General features: G+C 38.2%; 1 protein-coding gene across 1 annotated transcript in view; it reads right to left on the bottom strand.

The window, feature by feature from the left end:
• CFAP44 (cilia and flagella associated protein 44) overlaps positions 1-20,394 on the bottom strand; it is a 42,042-nt gene that overhangs the window by 13,402 nt on the left and 8,246 nt on the right. The window contains 18 exon segments of the mRNA XM_032192601.1: positions 271-426; positions 829-1,026; positions 2,004-2,134; positions 2,464-2,626; positions 3,054-3,109; positions 4,983-5,253; positions 6,188-6,333; positions 6,812-7,030; positions 7,889-8,041; positions 9,748-9,858; positions 11,223-11,432; positions 13,210-13,304; positions 15,553-15,652; positions 16,648-16,695; positions 17,066-17,221; positions 18,456-18,620; positions 19,130-19,244; positions 20,075-20,291. Of these exon segments, the coding sequence (XP_032048492.1) occupies positions 271-426; positions 829-1,026; positions 2,004-2,134; positions 2,464-2,626; positions 3,054-3,109; positions 4,983-5,253; positions 6,188-6,333; positions 6,812-7,030; positions 7,889-8,041; positions 9,748-9,858; positions 11,223-11,432; positions 13,210-13,304; positions 15,553-15,652; positions 16,648-16,695; positions 17,066-17,221; positions 18,456-18,620; positions 19,130-19,244; positions 20,075-20,291 (2,710 nt within the window).

Raw genomic sequence — 20,394 nt, 5'->3', positions numbered from 1 at the left:
TTAGATACCCTCTTAATCCCTATATGAAGATGCAGCCACGTAGCTGAATTCAAGTTGTTTAATGTTTTAGAAGAACCATGGAAATTAAAAGATTTCAATTGTCTCTTGAGACCCTAAGGTACACAGAGCCTCATGTATTTTAAATTTCACCCATTAGGAATATAAGAAACTAGGCAGAGATTTGATAGTGCCATATAACAGCTAAATAGCATCGTTTGACCTCAGACAAGATGCAGAACTAAAAGGACACAGAGTCCAATTAAGACTCACAGTTCTTCCCACTCCGCTTTCCTCTTCATTATCTTAGCTTTCACCTTGTTGGATTTCTCAGCAATTCTTCTGATTTGCTTACGTCTGTTTTCTATAAAACGTGCTGTTGGCTTTTGGACCTCTGATTTCACCTTTTCGGCCTCCTCCTCAAAAACTCTAGCATCTGAACAAAAAAATAACCATGTGAAAATGTAAATACCATGCAACACAGTACAATCTAAACTACTGGAAACTCCCTGGGACAGCTTTTGTAAAGCTGGTGTCCACCAGGATAGTTCCACTGTAGCGGATGTTCTGAACATATTCATGCTCTTTGAATCAGCTCTTAGTCGAGTTCTACCCACAGTGTTGACAGATGATTGCTGACATTGCATTAAATGTGGAAAACTACGTATGTATGTTATAATGTATGTAGGTACTAAAAAACAACAGTTATATTTCTTTACCCATACCAGGAGGAATTATCATTTCTTTAGCCTGGACTCAGGAAAACAAAGTGAGATGAAAGACAAAAGCATATTACTGGGAATCTGTAAAAGGCCATCATTAACCCTATGCTTACGCTTTGCCTCTTTGATGGTCTCCTTTTTTTCCATCTTTTTCCATGCCCGCTTAAGTACTGTCTTCCTCCAAGATGGATGTTCCTTATCTTGGCGGTACTTCTCAGAGAGTGTTAGAAGTCTGTAGGTGGAAATCTGATGATTGCTTTGAATCGCATGAACAACAACAGTGTCAAATTCCAGTGAGGACCGAAACCTGAAGAGGTAAATTAGACAAAACTGTCTGGTGTCAGTAGGTGCAAGCTACCATTTTTCCTTCAACAAAAGGACCCGAGTAAAGCAGTTTACTTATTACATACGCAATTGTTACATACAAATACAGTAACTACGTAAGAGTACGATGACATCTGACACCATCTATTGACTTTTATCTGATGTAGGAATACAGACGCTCAAGAATAAATACAGTAACACTGCTCCCAATATCAAAACTTATACCAGGTTCTACATGAGAGTATCTTTCATTTTCCATGAAGGGCTGCTTAAAAATATGTTCATTCAATTCTCCTTTCCAGTTGTACACTCTGTTTTTGTACACTCTGTGTACAACTGTGACTAAATGGGTTTTGTTATTGTGTATTATTTCTATTGTGCATTTATTTTTATGAATTCATCTTTTGCTATAAGAAGAGCAACCAAAAACGCACTGCTTTGTGCTTTAACTTGCGTTCTTGAGGAAGTTAATTTCATAACTTTAAACTGTATAGAGAATATTGTGTTAACAATGACACAAAAGTATTTGACAGACATGCAGCGTACTTGAAAAATGGGAGTTTGTTTCATAGGTTGCACTTCAAAGCTCCAATAAGAATTCCTGGTTCTTACTGACATTTACTGGCAAAACGCAAGCAAACTTATTCTCCTCCCAACAACAACAACAACAACAACAAAAAAGACCACTTTTCTTCTTAAAGAAGTAAATCAGAATTAAGCTGCTTCCTTGATAAGAACATCTGAATTTTGACTAAGGATTCAAAAGAAGCACACCCAAAAATCAATGTATACTCTTGTGTATGTTTCAAATCAAATAAGGGCATAATCATAAGAGAAGAATATAAATGTTTATTATATGAGTGGAAAAAATATATATTTTTCCTTGTGGTAGGTACAAATCAGTAAATAATAAGCCCCGTGCAAGGTCAGTGGGAGACGTAGAAGAAAAGAGGTACTTACCAATTTCGTAGTTTCTGCAGTCCAATCAAGTTTTTCTCATGCTCCCAAGCTAGTTCCGTTTCCACTAACTGGATCTTCTGTGCTGTCTGCCTATTCAGATCCTCAAAGATCCTATGGTCCATCTCGTACTGCTGCAGAAGCACAGAAGACCCAGCATCACACTATCTTATCTGCTAAGTTTTGCTAAGAAATATTTTGGACCTGATGCCAGCATTTCATGCACATTGGCACAATTATTTATTTCAGGAGCTATTCAGATCTCCACAGAGAATCACTTTTTTTTCCCCACCATATGCTTCTTAAATGGCACAAATCATCAGCTATGGTTTAGAAATCTTGCAAAATTACACAGTCAAGTGCATTAACCCATAGCACTAGACATCTTTGGCCCCAACACATAGGGCAGCACCATTTTAGAAGGTACCTCTTATGGTAAATGATTTATGAAAAACAAACATACGTCTCTGTGCAGCTGCATGTGCTTTGGCAATTCCTGATTCTTCTGAAGCAGAAGAAGAAACTCTTCTCTCAGAGCAGTTAACTCCTCTCTTTTCTTGCTTTTTTTGTCTTCAGCTTCCTTCATGATCCGTTCATACTCCTCTTTCTGCTTGACTTCCTCAATGCTGAAAATGCAAGTAGGAAATTGTATTATCCCAATGGAATAGAGGAAAGATTAAAGTTTATGTAACCTTCTAGATTTCCTTGATGGGCTTAAACTTCCAGTGAACTCAGCGGCCCTGAAGGTAACTTTGGAAGATGCCACTTACCGTATATTTATACAGCCCTAACATAATGGGACTTTGACCTCCACTTTGTGTTGTCTCTGTAGTCTCAAGTTAAATAAGTCTCACAGTACCATATTTGAATTAGTTCCACAGAAAAGTAGAAGAAATGGAAAGGAAGTCTGACAAAACTTTGTGTGTAATGAGGAAATAATCCAAATTCAGTGTGATCACCTCTTCTCTTAAAAAGAAAAAGGAGGTATGTGGTCTGAAGAAAGAGCTTTCAACAGTTGGACATCTCTTTCATCATTACCCAAGCATCTCTTACTTGTAGGCATTGGGATCCTCAATGTCTTCAGCAGCTTTCTCCATCTCAAGACCACTCTGGAATAAAAATGTCTTGCCTTTAAACAAGCAATAATAGTTTCAACAGACAATAAAGCTTTTACAAACATTAAGGCAGAGTTTCCATTGCCTCTCAGAAAAACAAAAGAACCCTTCACGATCAATATTGCTCTACTGGTCTTAAATACCAGGCTTTGATGTTTCAAGAACAAGAAACAATTAAGTTGGCTTACATGTAAAAGAACAAAAAGAAGAAAAAAAAGAACAAAAAAATGAAGCTGAGTTCTTGGGGACAGAGAACAGAAATTCTATAATCTCCTCATCAACATTAACCCCTAAATCACTGCTTGTCCCAACTTCACTCTGTCCCATAACATCTTTGATTCTCCATCCCACAGACCCAATTCTCTTGCCTCTTCTAACTGCCAGACTGACAAGAGACATCATATCCCGGGCTAATTCCAAGTTACACGTGTAATCCATCTGGTTTGCTTCTGCTGACTGTGTAATGGGTTCACAATTATTAGCTGTGAGGAATGACAGATGGATGGACAGTGCAGTCATACAAGCCTCATTTCCTTAGGAAATCATGCTCTAAGACAAGAGGGGGGTCTATCACCCTACAGTGAATACAGTGGTACTAAATTGATCTGTAATTTAACTCAATTAGTTTCAGAGGACTTGTATTTGATTCTCTAGGAATCTCATTAAGTTTAATGATGATGGAATTTTTAAAATCTTCCACATGACTTAAAACTAGAATAGATACTTAATGAAGATTTACTTTGATAAGGAAAAAACTCTATTAGGGTGGTCATTAAGCAGCGTTCCTAGCCTGCACAATAGCAATTAACTGTAAAGATCTTTATATAGGGCTACTTACATATTCAAAATGATATAACTGTATGTATGCTTTATAATTGTATGTTAATTACTACTTGTAATACAGGAGCTAGCAAGGCTCTGATACCACAGGTTTCCATCATTCACTTAGTTTAAAAAAATACTTTGGAGTCCACTCCTAGTGTTATATATTCTTGTGATACTGGAATTGCAACTAGCCTTGAACAATTTAACCAAATTACTAAAATCCCAATTTCCTCTGTCTCCCTCACTATGCATCTTTCAAAAACTAGCTACTGACTGATATTAAAAATATTTAAAAGTTGCATCTATTTTATCTTGACACTTTAAAATTTTAACTGTACCAAATGTATAACCAATACAGATTTCATTGCACATGACAGTACTTCTTTACTCAACAGATCTCATTACTTTTTTCAAGTTAGATATGTTTCATTGTACAACACTGAAACAGTATCATCATCATGCTACGCAATTTTGCGAATTTAAAAAAAATCCAACTTATGAATTGTACAATAAATGGTACCAAAAGCATTGAGAAACTATACATTTGGTATTCTCCAATGTTATTTCTAGAATCCCCATCAAGAGCAGAATCATACTCTACTGGAATAAAATCAAAGACAGGTATTAATTTTGCCAAATCCTTGTGGTATTTCCATCCTAGGTATGCCTATGATTATACATTTGAGTGAGAAAAAGATAGTACAACATGATATATGAACCACACATACTATGTGTATTTGGAGAAAAACACAAAACATTGAGAAGGAGCAATGCAGTTATTGCAAAATATACCTTAATAAACAAGCAATATAACTCTTCTCCCAAATCGTTTGGGAAACCTCAGCTTTTGCTATAAAAGATCTATGATGCCAATTAATTGAACCGGATTTTGGCCATATGCTGTAGTTTCATAGCAAACAGACCTAGTTCAGTGAAAGAAGGTAGCACAGTATGTATGTATTCAGAGTTGTTCTATAATCAGAATTATAATTCTCCATATGATAGAAACAAGAGTTTGGGAGATCTTCATTTAGTGACTTACCCTAGGAGAGGGGATTTTGGCTTTCAGCTCTTTGTGAACATCCTCTGGAGACAAGATGTTGAAGGTAAAAATGTTTCCATCTTCACCACAGGTAATCAGAAACCTATCATCATAACTAGAACAGATCCCCCGGATCTGGCCATAATCATTGTCGTGTACATTGAAGGACCAGTATTCCTTCAGGGTATTTGCTGAGAGGTCTTTATCTTGAAGAGCATAAACACGCAGTGCTCCATTCTGCATCCCACAGAACATCAATAGTCTGCTGGTACTGTCAAATAAGCAACCAGAAACAATAATAGAAAGTAACTCGCAACAAGTAAGGCCACAACTCAAAACACAATGCTTCTAAAGAAGAGCTAATCTAGCTGAATAAATGTAGACTTTCCAACTTTTGCTTTGTGTGTGCAAAGTATTTGGACCATTTAAAGTATGTGTGGTACTACTGCAGCCTTTTTCCCAGCTGTTTGCTCAGTAATGTTCTAGCATCTACTGGCTATCGTGGAACTGGACTCAGCCCTCAATTGGACAGTGTAGAAGACACCAAGTTTAGAGATAAAAAAAAAAAAAAAAACAGTTTTCCCTCCCCAGTCCTCATCTACTAGGGATGGTGGCCAACTGGAATGCAGCCAGCTGTAGATTAAAGTCTGAACTAAACCTGCCTCCTTAGAATCAGCTCATGCCTGGTCTTACAGGAAACACTGGGAGACTGAAATTAGCTCACTCGTTTCATTTGTGCAGTTCACAGAATGTCCTGGGAAGCCTCTACTCTTTAGACAAGAGAGAAAGACTGATCACTCCATGTTCTCCTCAAGGACTAATTGTGTCCCCTCTTTGCTAGCTAGCAAAGAGAACCAGTGGTCTGGTGATCATAATTTGCAATCCAATTAAAAGGATAGTGGAGACTTCTAATGGTTCTTCTGGAGATCTTCAAGCTAGGATGTGTGAGCCTTAATCAATACTTAATTAGAAATCACACATTTTCATCTTGAAGGGCTTTTAAAGATATTCTGTCAGATACACTGTCCAATTGCGTTCATTATGAATTTTAAGTGAAACTCGGTGCCTGAGGAACCATGGAGAGTACCTGCGTACTAGAACTGACCCACAATTAAAAAGGGACAAAGCAGTGTACCCTTCTCCTTTCCAAGTTCAGTATCATCAAGCTTTGTAACAAAGCTATCTGTTACACTAAACTGTTTTACCAGAATGAGATCCGGTGGATGGGATTGTTGTCAGTATCCTCAATAGGAATAACTTCAAAGGGTTCATCTTGCCTTTGTTCATGGTCCTCTTGGTGCTGATTTGAGGAGAATGCACAATGATAGAGGAATCCTGAGTCATATCCACCCTGAAGAGAAGGACCATAAAGAAATGTTGACAGAAGAACAAAGATGCAGCTGACCAGGTAAATGCAATCTTCTAAATAATTTTTCCTTTCTTAAGGATCTACTGTGGGATAAGAAATGTTACTTCCAAACAACTAGAGATCTTATTTACCCATAGAGAAAATCTATAATGATCACTAGCAATACAACCCATCCTACCAATATGTTAAATTCTACCTTCTGCTAGTGAGGGGGTAGGTTAGCCTTTGTGCCCAATTCAGGCATCACAAAGAATAGTACCTATTAGAAATTTACTGAGCAATCTGAGCTGGAGTGGCACTACTGATTTAATTCAAAAACATCACTGAAAACATCAGCTATGACAGGAAATCCATGTCCTAGAGATGGCAGGTTTCAAATGAGTTTTCTAAGATACCCAGATGTGAGGGGAACGTTGCCACATCTTGCGATCCCATCAATATGAAATAAAAATTGATTTACCAAGGAAAGCCAAAATTTCCCTGGTGCTGAATAAAAACCACAGAGAATGGGACTGGGCTCCTCTGGTATGTAGAGAGGTGGCAATGGCTCTTCTTCAGGTTCCTCTTCAGGTTCTTCTTCTATGTCCTTTCCCATCTCCTGTTGCTGCTTTATCCATTCAAGCCTTGCTTTCTCCTTCTCCTGCTTTTTTTTCTCTCTCAGTGCAATCTCCTCTTCCAGCTGTTAAAACAAATAGTGAAACACAGAGACATGAAACTGACTGGAGGAGCCTAATAAATGCAATCCAAGAAGGTCCTGGCATTATATACACAGAATATCCAAAGAAATCTCTTTTCCTTCAACTAATTTCAGTGCTTCACCATCCTTACTGTTAAATAGCTTTCCTTTCATTTTATATAAAACATCCTTGTTGCAACTTATTAATTATTGCTCTATTCCCAAATGGGAAAAAAAAAAAAGTAGGGGGACAATTAATATTCTTTCTCTCTGTAGAAGCCTTTTCTATTTTTTAAAAGAATTACAGTGTCTCCCAACAATGTTACCTGATTTGGACCAAAAAGCTAGTTCTTATTCAGAAATACATAAATCTCAATATCGAATGTTTGTTTTTCACATAAAAAACAATGCCCCTCTTAAGTTATAGCAGCATAAAAAAGTCAGAAATATATAACTGCCAAAAATAAAAAAGATTTCATGGTTGCCTTAAGAGAGACCACATAGGTGTTTTATGACTGCTCAAAGGAATTTCCTACAGGGCTACCATCAACCACAAGAAACATACTTTTTCTGAAAATTACCAAAATGAAGATATTTTAAAAACTAATGTGCTAACTTCACTTTCACTAACATTATCTTCTAATTCCAATAGAAATACATGTCATGCTGACAGTTTTCTACTTGAATCAACAAACAGTAACTCGTAAATCCAAATGTTGTAACACAACCACAGATGGACTCTATCTTGCCTTCCTCTCTAAGAAGCTTAGCAAAAATCATATGCTTTAATACAGGGAGTAGAATTTTTTTAGATAGTTTTGTCCTCTGAACATGAAATTCCTCCACAGGAGAGTGCTTTACCTTGATTCGGGATTTAATGCTATAAAAATGAAAGTACTGTGTTGGCAGGTTTTTGATTTGGTAGGTGGATGCTGTATCCTGTTCCTCAGGGACAGGAGCAGGAACCTGGAGAACAAAGCCATTCTCACAAAGGATGAGCAGCATGCTCTCCACCTGTACAAAAACACATAAAATACAAGTATGGGGCAGGTGTACAAATGGAATTGGGAGAAAGGGAAAAAAGTCAGTAGATGAACAGGCACAAAACCAAACTCCAGCCAGGCAGCATTAACTCTTAATTGTGGTGTCATTTAAGTGGACACTTTTAAATGGACACTAGAAATCGCTGAGCCTTTCCTATCCTGTGTATCTCAGGCAAAGTTAAGGAAATTGAAGTCCTTGCCATATACAAAACAGCTATCATTCTGACACCATCTAGCAAGGAAGCATCACAATGGTATTTTGGGAGTTTGGTTAAATTGAAGGCTAGATCTGACCCATAAGTTAGGAGGTGAGATTTTATTTTGGTAATTGCTTGAAAATTTGTATTTTTCTATACTATCCAAAACCCTTAATACCTTCAAGACTGGGCTGGGAATCTTGCCAGATGCTATTTACCTTTCAGTTTGTTTGTTTGGGTTTTTTAAATTTCTGCTACCTGTCAGGTCCCTTAAAATACCAAGTAAGGAAGAATAGCCAAGGTGAAGGTAATAATTTTTCAGCGTTTTGAGATTTTAAAAGGCAACTCTTTATGTAGTTTCAATTTTCATAAGCTATCTGGAGAACAGAGAGAGTCTTATTTATCTGAACCGTCACTAAAAATGTGCAGAGGGGGTATATTAGAGTTGCTATGGAAACCTTAGCTAGGAATTATATGGTTCTTGTATAAAATTTCAGCCTCACAAACACATTCATTAGATTTATAGTCTTTAATTACCATGGTGCTCATTTTAAAGAGGGAAAAAAAAATACTTAGATGCGTTAATCATGTTTAGCCAGTGTTCATATCCAGCAGTGGAGACCTAATACTGATAAACACAATTACTAAGAGGAATCTGAAAAAATCAAACACACATTGTGTGATTTTTAGTAGTAGGGAGTATCTTGTCCTCAAGGAAAGGACCCAAAATGTAAATGTCAGACCAAGATCTGTCATTTTTATAGTAAGACAGAGTTCATATCAGCAAGAGTTCTTTTGCAGCACAGTTTTTATCTGTTCTCACAAACAAGTAATAGCTACAGTTTGCTGTTGCACACCATTTTAATGCATCCTGGTGGCCACTTTGTCAGTATTAAATACAAATAACTATCTCCCTTCTAAATAAGATTACTGGACTGAAAAAAAATCACAAGTTACACTAACCTCATCAGACTTTTAAAATAAGTATTAGCAAGAATCTATTTGAATAATTTTGAACAACTTCAAATAGAGAACACAAGTTCTGAGAAGTACCCAAAAGTTTTCTGAAAGCTTTGTCTGCAATTGCCTGTTTTAACATCAGCAAGAGGCATAGGCAAAAATACTCAAGTAATGCTTTTGAGGAAAAAAAGGAAAGAAAAAAGAAAGACATTCCAAAAGTTAAGGCACCTGTCAGCTCAAGGCAGCGACTCAAAACAGTGACCGAAATTCTGTGGTTTACATGTTTCTGCTCTTGATTATCCAAAGTCCAAACTATGTCCAAATTAACTGAATCAGACATACAGCTACACACAATCTATCTGTCATTCTGAAGCAGCATGCAAAACAAAGCAACAAAACATCTTTTGCAGTGTCTATAGAGAACATGGCTAGAGTGATAGATCTTTGTTTTCAATGGAAATTCTTTTCAAAATGACATTCTGACACTGTAGGAAAGGAAAAAAACAAACGTGTTACTCACATGAGAAGGTGGAGACCACTGTAATGCCTGCACAGGCCCAGGAACGTGGATAAATCCAATTGGCTCATACTTGTCTTCAACAGCAAAAAAGAAAACTGTTTTGTCTTTACTCTGATGAAGAAGAGAGAAAAGAAAAAGAGATGATGACTGAATGAAAGCTGACCAAAAAACCTGTAGTACTGCATGAAACACATACTTCAGATGTTTTGTGGTTAGACACGAGGACCTACAAGTGCCTTGGAACTTAGAATTGGATTTCCATACTGATTACAGTGGGAGAGGGAATAAAAATCCTGCTCATCTTCCTCCAGGGCCCTGACTGCACTCATAGGCTTTAACCACTGTGATGTGCCTCTGCTGGCATCTCCATCTATGCATGTTCTGCCCATTGCCCCAGGAGCTCACCTAAACCTTGGGCCCAGGTCTTCAGCCCTGGCATGAACTATGTCATAGGCATGCCTGTTTCCAGCCTGGTATCCTGCTCTTCCCAAGCAATACTCTGGATTTCCTCCTTTGATTTCTTACGTGTCTTGTTACTTTGCCTTTGACTCATGATTGCTGGACTGTTGGTGGAAGTGTTTGCTGTCACCAGCCCTGCTCTGCTCACCTAGCTCAGGCCCTGTGGGATTGTGCCCTGTGTTGGAGCACTGCTCTTGCTTGTGTTGAGGCCACCACAGTGGAGCAGCCCCACTGTTCCTGCTCCCAGAAAACCCTCATATTAGGAACGGCTCTCTGAAGTACTCCCTGAGTTCTTCTCTTCACCTTCTGCTTTCATTTATATTTCTCTCATCTCAGTATCGCATATATTTACAGTGCAATGCTGTCATGCACCTGCTTGTTACAGAGGTGATTTGTAAGACATGACAGCACAGGCTGATCTCAGATACTAAGAAAATCCAGAACTGGTGCACAAGATGAAGCACGGCAGCTTGAATTTTGCACTAAATGAAATACATGGCAATCAAGGAATATGAAACTGCAACTGAACTGCTCATGGCTGAAGGCCAGGTTTTAAAAAGAGACACCCCACTGACTAGAAGTCATTTCAAAGCCTAGCAGGCACACTGACAACCTGATCGGTCAATCATGCTGTCACGCAAACCAGTGTTGGGTAGCAGCTGGAGTGCTGCCAAGGTGGTGTACAAATGAACTTGCTTTTACTAAATCCAAAGTACTACTAAACTAATTCCAAAATAAGCCAAATACATCTTCAAAATGGATTACAGAATTCATACTAAACAGTCTAGTAATTCACAGAATGATGGTATGGATTGCACGGTTGGTTTCCTTCATGCAACAAAGGTATGTGCAAACAGATCCATCTCTTCCCCCAGCACTACAGAGAACTACAAGAAACGATCAACAGCAATAATGGAAGCATAACTGCATTGTCAGTAACCAAACTTTGCCTTATTTCTTTAAATAATCTCTACAGTTGTGGACTAATAAAAATAACCAAATGAAGTGATACATACCCCTGTGGCAAGGACATCTCCATTTTGTTCATAAGCCAAGGCTGTAACTGCAGCAGTATGAGGTTTGAAAGCTTGTTTCAGATTTATCTCTGCGTTACCTATATTGGTCCGTCCTCTGAGAGCAGCCAGTCCTTTGGGATCATAAATTTCAATTATGCGGACAACGCCATCTTCAAAGCCCACAGCAATTAGACCTCCTTTAGGATTTACCTTTGAGTGGAAGAAGGAAGAAAAAAAAAATCACAACGTACATCAGTGAGTTTAGAATAAAGATCTGTGTCACGTCTTTTGGTGTTAAACTCTAACTCACCTTACACAAACACAGCGTTAAAGCACAAAGAATGTTCCATACATGGGAAATCTTGTTTATCCTTTCTAATATGCTACCATAAAGGGAGGGGGAAGACTAGGGGTGGGAGGAGGTTGTTTTAATTTTTTTTATATATATATTTTATTTTATTTTTTTTACTCATGACATGCCATTGGGACTGGCAGTGTCAGTGAGGATGTCTTTGCAATTTATGAGCAAAAGTCATTTCATACTGATATGCATATATATCACTATCTTCTTCGTAAGCAGAAGACTTGGAAGTCAAAAGGAATTATTATACTACCCTGAATATACTATTTGACATTGAATGTGAGCACGATCTATGAAGAGATGAGGGCACAGATTTTGTGACATCCAACAGGATCCCAAGATCCTTCTCTGCGGAACTGCTTTCCAGCTGGTAGGCTCCCAAGCAGTACTCATGTCTGTGGTATTCCTCCCCAGATGCAGGACTTTGCATTTTCCCTTGTTGAACTTCATGAGATTCCTCTCAGCCTGAATCCACAGCCTGTCCAGGTTCCTCCAAATGGCAGTACACCTATCTGGTCTATCAATCTGGCCTCTCCTTTCCAGTTTTGTATCATCCGCAAACATACTGGCACCCTGTCCCAGCATCCAGGTCATTAATGAGGAGCATTGGTCCCTGTAACAACCCCTGGGGTACACAACTAGAGACTTGCTTCTAACTGGACTTTGTGCTGCTGATCACTACCCTCTGGGGCCCGGCCATTCAGGCAGTTTAAAATCCATATCACTGTTCACTTACCTAACCTGCACTTTGCCAGCTTGCCTATGAGGATGTAACAGGATACAGGTGTTTCAAAACATGTGGGACAAAATTTTCTTGGCACAAGTTTTCATTCAAGCACTTTGAAGTATGGGTAAGTATCTAAGGGGATTTTAAAAGAAGCTAGCTATACTAAGTACTTCTGATTTTTTCAGCCTATGCTTAGTACCAACTTTTGTAAAACTGATCTGAAACAGTTTTGTAATGTACGCTTTATTGTGCTGATCAGCTTACCTCTTGAACGTACAGGTCATCACCTAATAGCATCCCTGCAGGTCTGCATGACAATAATTATAGTCACAAGACTACAATGATGACTACCCTTGCCTTGGAAATTCAAGTGAAGCACTTTCCTCCATAAATTTACTTACAACGAAGCTGCCAGGCTTGCTATGTTTCCTTAAGAACATAACTAGACACTATTTTAATTAAAATTAGCAAATATGTCTAGAACTGATAGACCCCACACTCTACAAATGATCAGTTCTGGTGACATTTTTTTTTATGATTAATCTCCAAATGTTTGTGGATTGTCTGTGCTGTCATTTTGAAATGTGTTAACTAACTCATTTTAATTGACAATTACTTGGCTTGGATTAAATAGAAGCTGTTAGCTTATAAACTATCATTTCTTCCTGGACTGCATACAGAGATCTGATTTTAAAATCTCACGAAGACACAAAGTTGGATACGTGACAATCCACAGTAAAGCCAAACTGTGCATATATATACTATATACACACATACTACTACAGTAAATTCCAACACGGTCTAAACAGTAACTTATTTAAGGTTTTGTATTCTGAGCATCTTTCTTTATGCTTGCAGGCTCTTTATGAATTTTTCTTAACACACAAACAAAATCTTACAACACGAGGTGCCCATGTCAGTGCTGTTCCTCCTTGTTTAAACTGAATTTCACTCAGCTGCCTGTTGCTGATGAAATCATAGATACGCACTGACCCTGTGTGGAAAGGAAACAATAGGGATTTATTTCTTGCAGTGCCGTTTCCGTTTTAAGATTCATGGTAAAACGTCTACATGTATTTATTTGATTGAAAAGCAGAATGGAAAGTTATTAATTTTTCTCTTTGAGTACCAAATGTCCATCTGGAAAGACATTCCTGGTGGATACAGAGTACCACAGCTATCATGGTGCTCATCAACAAAACAAGCTTTCTTCACTCTTCAGCTTACACACTCCCATGAGTTGTCACGGCTGAGGGGTGTAATAAGAAGTCCTGTGCTGACCACCATGTGCAGTTTTTGAGTAATCACAGAACTGTGGCCTACTCTAAGGGAAATTTGTACTGTCAACAGAGGAAAAGAAGATATGCTATGAACTGGAATTGCCTAAGGAGCAAACTATTTAAATAGATGAAAATGGGAGATTGTCCAAAAAAATCAATTTTCAAAGGTGAAATTAACAGATTGGTAGATATATACGTTGGTCTGCATAAAATTCCATTCCAGATGGCATATATCTTAAGTATCATTTGCTCAACTGGTACAAGTTTGTCTTCAGGCTAGAGGTGCATATATATTGTATAACACAGGCAAATTACAAGATACAGAATCACAGAATCACAGAATTTTCTAGGTTGGAAGAGACCTCAAGGTCATCGAGTCCAACCTCCAACCTAACGCTAACAGCCCTCCACTAAACCATATCCCTAAGCTTTACATCTAAGCGTCTTTTGAAGACTTCCAGGGATGGTGACTCCACCACTTCCCTGGGCAGCCTGTTCCAATGCCTCACAACCCTTTCAGTGAAGAAGTTCTTCCTAACATCTAACCTAAAACTCCCCTGGCTCAACTTAAACCCATTCCCCCTCGTCCTGTCACCAGGCACGTGGGAGAACAGGCCAACCCCCACCTCGCTACAGCCTCCCTTGAGGTACCTATAAAGAGTGATAAGGTCACCCCTGAGCCTCCTCTTCTCCAGGCTGAACAAGCCCAGCTCCCTCAGCCGCTCCTCGTAGGACTTGTTCTCCAGGCCCCTCACCAGCTTCGTCGCCCTTCTCTGGACCCGCTCAAGCACCTCGATGTCCTTCTTGTAGCGAGGGGCCCAAAACTGAACACAGTACTCGAGGTGCGGCCTCACCAGAGCCGAGTACAGGGGGACGATCACCTCCCTAGCCCTGCTGGTCACACTGCTCCTGATACAAGCCAGGATGCCGTTGGCCTTCTTGGCCACCTGAGCACACTGCTGGCTCATATTCAGCCAACTATCCACCATCACTCCCAGGTCCTTCTCTGCCTGGCAGCTTTCCAACCATTCCTCTCCCAGCCTGTAGCTCTGCTTGGGGTTATTGCGCCCCAGGTGCAGGACCCGGCACTTGGCCTTGTTAAACTTCATGCAGTTGACCTCAGCCCATCGGTGCAGCCTATCCAGATCCTCCTGCAGAGCTTTCCTACCCTCAAGCAGATCGACACACGCACCTAACTTGGTGTCATCTGCGAACTTACTGAGGGTGCACTCGATGCCCTCGTCCAGATCATCGATGAAGATATTAAAGAGGACCGGCCCCAGCACCGAGCCCTGGGGGACGCCACTAGTGACTGGCCTCCAACTGGACTTACGGCTGACAAGAATTGAGTTAAAGACCTTGTGGCATTTTCTGAGCAGCATGAATGACATTGTTAATGTTCTGGCCTGTGGTTCTTTCAAACCATGGTAAAGCTAACAGTAAGAAGCCTAAATAGCTGTATTTATATAAGTTAAACTAATCTCTGTAATTACACATTAGCTGTTGTTGAGAGCAAGATAGTTATTGCATTTTCTAAGAAAGCCACAAATATTAATTCATAATGACTTACACAATACTAGAAATGTATGTAATTCCTTATAAAATAAAGACCCCAACACTTATCAATCCAGAAACTTCAATACAAATGCTGTTATTCAATAAAAATGTCATCTTTCCAGCTGTTCCTTCAAATCAAACAGAATTTACAAAGCTTCCCATTAAAAACTTCTCTCTTTAATATCCCAGGCTTATAAGATTAAGCATTCCCAGTGTATTATTTCAAAACTTTGATGATTTGTCTTAACTGTAAAAGAACTGATCCAAGAATAACAGTTGATGGTAAATTGACTTTTCAAAAGCAAATACACAACTTCAGTTCAAAACGGAATAGTTCCAAAACCAAGCATCGTTGCTCTGCAAAAACAGCGATGACAGTGGTATCAGAGGAAAGGAATTACTTACGATCGAGAGCAGTGGTGGCCATAAGGTATGTCACAGGAGAGACACTCACAGCCTCAATCCTTCCGGAGTGAAAGGTATACAGGCACTCTGGATCACGGGTCTGCAGTGCAAAACAGAAACCCAGAAATTCTGCTATGTGCTTGAGTTGCACTTATTACCAGCTGTACCTTTGGCAGGCATGAGTTCCTTGTTTTAAAAATCAAATGTTCATAAAAAGATCATGAATGAATTACTCTAGGAACATTAAGCTGTTTCAAAATCCCATCGTTTTCTATGTGTAAATAAGGGGAAATACAGGAAAACCACTTCCATTAAGTGGTTTCAGACCTGAAATGAGTATTTTCAATAGAGTTGTTGCTCTAAAGGCAAAGAAAATGCTCCCAGTCCTAGGCTTATACTGCCTTGGAAATCTTTTCATCATCCAAGGAATTCTAGTATTTGTCATTTATCTTTTATGTTAGCTTTTATATCATGTTTTACACATCTCTTTTTACCATGAAATTCTTGGAACATTATTTATCTGTTAGCCCAGAACTTTATTCCAATCAAGGAGAAAACTCCAATTTACTTCAACGTATTCTGGAATGAAAACTAAATGCCCCTATTTTACCTTTTTCATTTCTTTCTTCATCAAAAACATCTCCAGCAGTAATACTAGTAGCCAGCTGGATAAAACATATCAAGTGTACTTCATCTTCTCCTTTTTTTCCTAGTTCTTCATGTCATTTACAGGCAACAGTAATGACTGTCTCAAATACACCTAACTAGATAGGGTATGTAAGTACTCCTTGAACTCAATTCCTGCACTCATACAACTTCTATTTCCAGTTTATGAAAATAACATTCCTTTAAGATAAATTTTAGTTGCCAAATTCAAATTAAGGAAGCAAAAATCAATAATTACTTTTGATAATCCTGCACAACCATTATTGTCAATAATGTTATGAAAATATTTTTTGAAAGAAGATCTTATCAATGCTAAAATTTCCAGCTTGCAACTTCACTAAGCACAAACTTCATTGTAGATGAATCCCATATAGTTAAATGAAGTAACTGCAAAGGAATTGAAATAAATCCAAAGAAAAATGAACTTACCATATTTGAAAAAGTCAAATCCAGCTTCCAGATTGCTCCATTGGCATCCTGAAGAAGCAAAACCAAAACATGTAACCTGAATATTTTCAAACTCAACATGGAAGTAAAATTGCCCACAAGGACTCCTCAAAAGTTCCTCAATGATTATCACTGTGATATGGAAATAACTGAAGGTAGTGCTATTGGTCCTATCAGTCCTATCCATCAGTTCAGGAGAATAGAACTCGGATAATAGATTTTGACATTCTCCTACTCTTACGCAGCTCTGGCTCTGCAAGTCATAATCTCACATGTTACCGAGATCGAAATCTACAGAAAAGAGATATACTGACCTGTAAGGTACTCCTGCTATAACTAAGCATTACGTCTCTCATTCTGTGTTTCTCCACAGGGCTGTATGTACTTGAGTGCATCTTACCTGAGCATACCAAATGGGCTGTCCATTGTCAAGAACTTTTGACATGAAATTCAGACTGACGTTCTTGCCAACCTGAAGTTCATTCATAGGTTCCACCTCCAACAACCCTGTGTCATCCACAGAATCAGCAGCATCTATTGCCTCAAAGTTCCACACCTTCATGGAATGAAAACAAAAAATTAGAAAGAAAAGAAAAAAAAAGAAAAATGACTGGGCTTTTACCAGGTCAGAGCATGTTTTCATATACAATTGAAATGGAAATCCAAAATAATAAGAAACCAGGGGATGGTAGAATCTATAGGTGAAGATGACACCCGTCACATATGCCTCACTGTTCAGAATCTAACCCGAAACAGTGAGAATCAGCAAATATTATCTCATACAGTTGGGTGCAATGCAAAGTATATGCAAAAGTTCCCTCTGCAATTCTGATATAACAGTAGATTAAATACAGCCCTGGCACTGGCAGAACTATACATGGCAACCTCAGAGCTACAGAAATTAAATATCTGACAGCTCTGAGCATTGCTCATACTGAGGCAGCACGGAAGAAAGAATGGGAAATCCAATGCATCCATGTTCTTCTCTGTGGTATAAGTCAGTTGGCACCTTGGAATCAGGTGAATTTTCCTAACGGGCTAAGATTAATTTATGAAATACAACAACAAAAACAGGGTGTTTGGAACCTTCTGTTGTCTAGAATAGCTTCCTGATGATTATCTGGGTCTATAAAACATGAGCAGAAGACACGTCTTCCCTTAAAGAGCAAGTAAACAAAATAGCAAAATCCTTGACAGTTGACAGATGAGATCAGAAACTGGTATAGATACATAAACCATTTTGACCTTAATTTATAGAATTGTGTGTTAACTTCAGGATGCCCAATGCTTTTTCTTTGATTGTTCTTCTATTTCATTGCATATATCTCTGAGATAAAATGAAATAGAAATTAACTAATAACTTTAATAACCTCAGCACTAAAATAATCAGAAAATTTATTTCAAGTATTGCCATAGTTTATCATTTGAAATAACACCAATGTATTACTAGGTCTGAAAATTAAAAAAATTAACCAAAACAACATATGAAAAAAAGTTTTAGAATGCAGGGAAGACCAAAGCTTTTAAAGAATCACTGAAAATTATTTTGATTTATTTTAGTAGAAGGTGATTTTTTTTAAATTTTTTTTTTTTTACCACTGTGAAACAGAAAATGTTGTGTAAACAATACTTGATTCAAATATTTACACTGCAGATGTGTCTGACTTTTTTTTTTTTTTAGAACAGAATACATTCTCATAAAGCAACTGTAATGGAAAAATGCCCCTATAAATGAGCTCCACTTCCTGACCAAAAATGTGCACACCTAAAGGCAGAGCAAAAGAACTCACCCGAATGAAGCCATCTTGCCCAACAGTGGTAAGTTCTCCTTCGTCCAAAACTAACTGGGTGATAGGGCCACTGTGACAAGGCTTGTGTCCAGCTCGACAGAGCTCTACTTTGATGAGGCCCCCTTCCCAAAGCAGCAAGTTGCCCCACTCAGCCCCTGTGATAACCTTCAATGCAAAGGAAGAGAAGCACTTAAGCACCTGCACTTAACCATACAGAAATATATGCAAAAATGAGATTAACATTTGTGGCTTCCTTGTACAAAAGCATTAAATTAATAGCAATGTACAGATATTTCCAAGAGAAGGTGTAAAGGGAGACACGATTCACCTTTTTAGGAATATGACATCATTTACATGCACTGAAATGGTTGAGATTAGGGCTAACACACTTTTTATTTCTGTACATTAAGGTTTTCACTACCCCATTAGAGAAGCCCCAGCTCTAAGCCAGAGATCTTTTGTCTGGGAACTACAATATTAACCGTACTTTTCAATTATTACAATGCAAGCATTTTCTTTGGCAAATTAATGTCAATATTAGCTTATCAGAGCAGTGCACTGAGGGTCTAATTCATATCACTTAGAAGCAAATAGTAATTCTCCAACTAACTCAGTAGACTTTATATCAAAACCTGAGAGGGAACACAAAATCAATTAAACTTGTTCTGACTTACCTTCCCGTCAGGTAGCTCCACATACCCTATAATGTCAGTCACTGATGTTTTTCCAAACCTGCCCAAAGCTCCTTGCAACTTGAGACCACTGAATGTGAGAGCCATCTTCCAGAACCTGAGTATAGAAAACACATTCTTCTCTGATGCAAGGCTTCCTAGACATGCTCTTTACTCTCTCAGACATTATTATAATCTTACCAGGCATTCCATTTTATGATGTTCATTTATTATTCTTTTTCACAGGAGACCTTGGGTTTTTCTTTTTAAAATGAGATATAAAACTTTGTAACCTCACAAACTTCCATATCCTACCTCTATGAAAAACATGGGAGGAGGATTTGGCATGGATAGAATGAAGACTACGCTGTTATTTAAAATAAGTAAGTGTAACACCCATAGCTATATCCTTCCTTATACAACCAATACATGTAATTATAATAACATCTATTATAGCCTTGCTATCTCCACTGTATGATGTTCAACTTTGTAAATCCAAGGGACTAAGTCCCTTGCTAAATTTCATACAAGTACCACCATGAACTGGGGCATGACTGTAAAATCTCAGTGAGCAAAAACTTTTATCATAGATCTTCAAAGCTATTCCTATTTATTTTATAAATAGGAATATATATTTTATTTATTTTATAAATAGGAATAGCTTTGAAGATCTATGATAAAGTTTGAAGCTCTCATTTATTTTTTTATTAGAAAAGAATCTATGAATTTACCAAAGGAGGCAGTGTGTGGAAGTATATCTTTCATAAAGTTCATTGCGAGTTTTTAGTGGTATCAGTGGCTTAAAGAACTTTCTTGTTTTTGTAATCACAATAGGTAAAATAACATTCACTGCTGGTGCACGTTTGCTAACAATACATTCCTGCTAGTCACCATCTAGATATTATGACTTTAGAGTTGATACGTATTAATCATAATTGGCAAACCTACCTGATGTGTCCTACTCCCACTGTAGTTAGCTGTTCCTCATTATCAGGAGAAAATGTGACCCTGTAAACATCCTGTGAAAAAGCTTTTGACCTTAACACAATCTTTTCTTGTTTCCAGTCCCAGATAGTCAACATGTAGTCAGGGCTGCTTCCAATACTGGCCAACAAAGTGCCAGCACGGTTGAAATCGCCAAAAACATAGGCTTTCTCTGTTCCACCTGAAGAAACGTACAAGCCCCAATCCACACATGCATGGAAAAGAGGAAAAAACAATAGGAAAATATGTTTAAAAGGAGCTCAATGTTCACTGCAGTTTTTTTT

This window comes from Aythya fuligula, chromosome 1 (genome assembly GCF_009819795.1).
Source record: "Aythya fuligula isolate bAytFul2 chromosome 1, bAytFul2.pri, whole genome shotgun sequence".
Classification (NCBI taxonomy): Eukaryota; Metazoa; Chordata; class Aves; order Anseriformes; family Anatidae; genus Aythya; species Aythya fuligula.
Note: the sequence above shows the minus strand (reverse complement) of the source record. Positions and strands in the feature narration are given on the sequence as shown.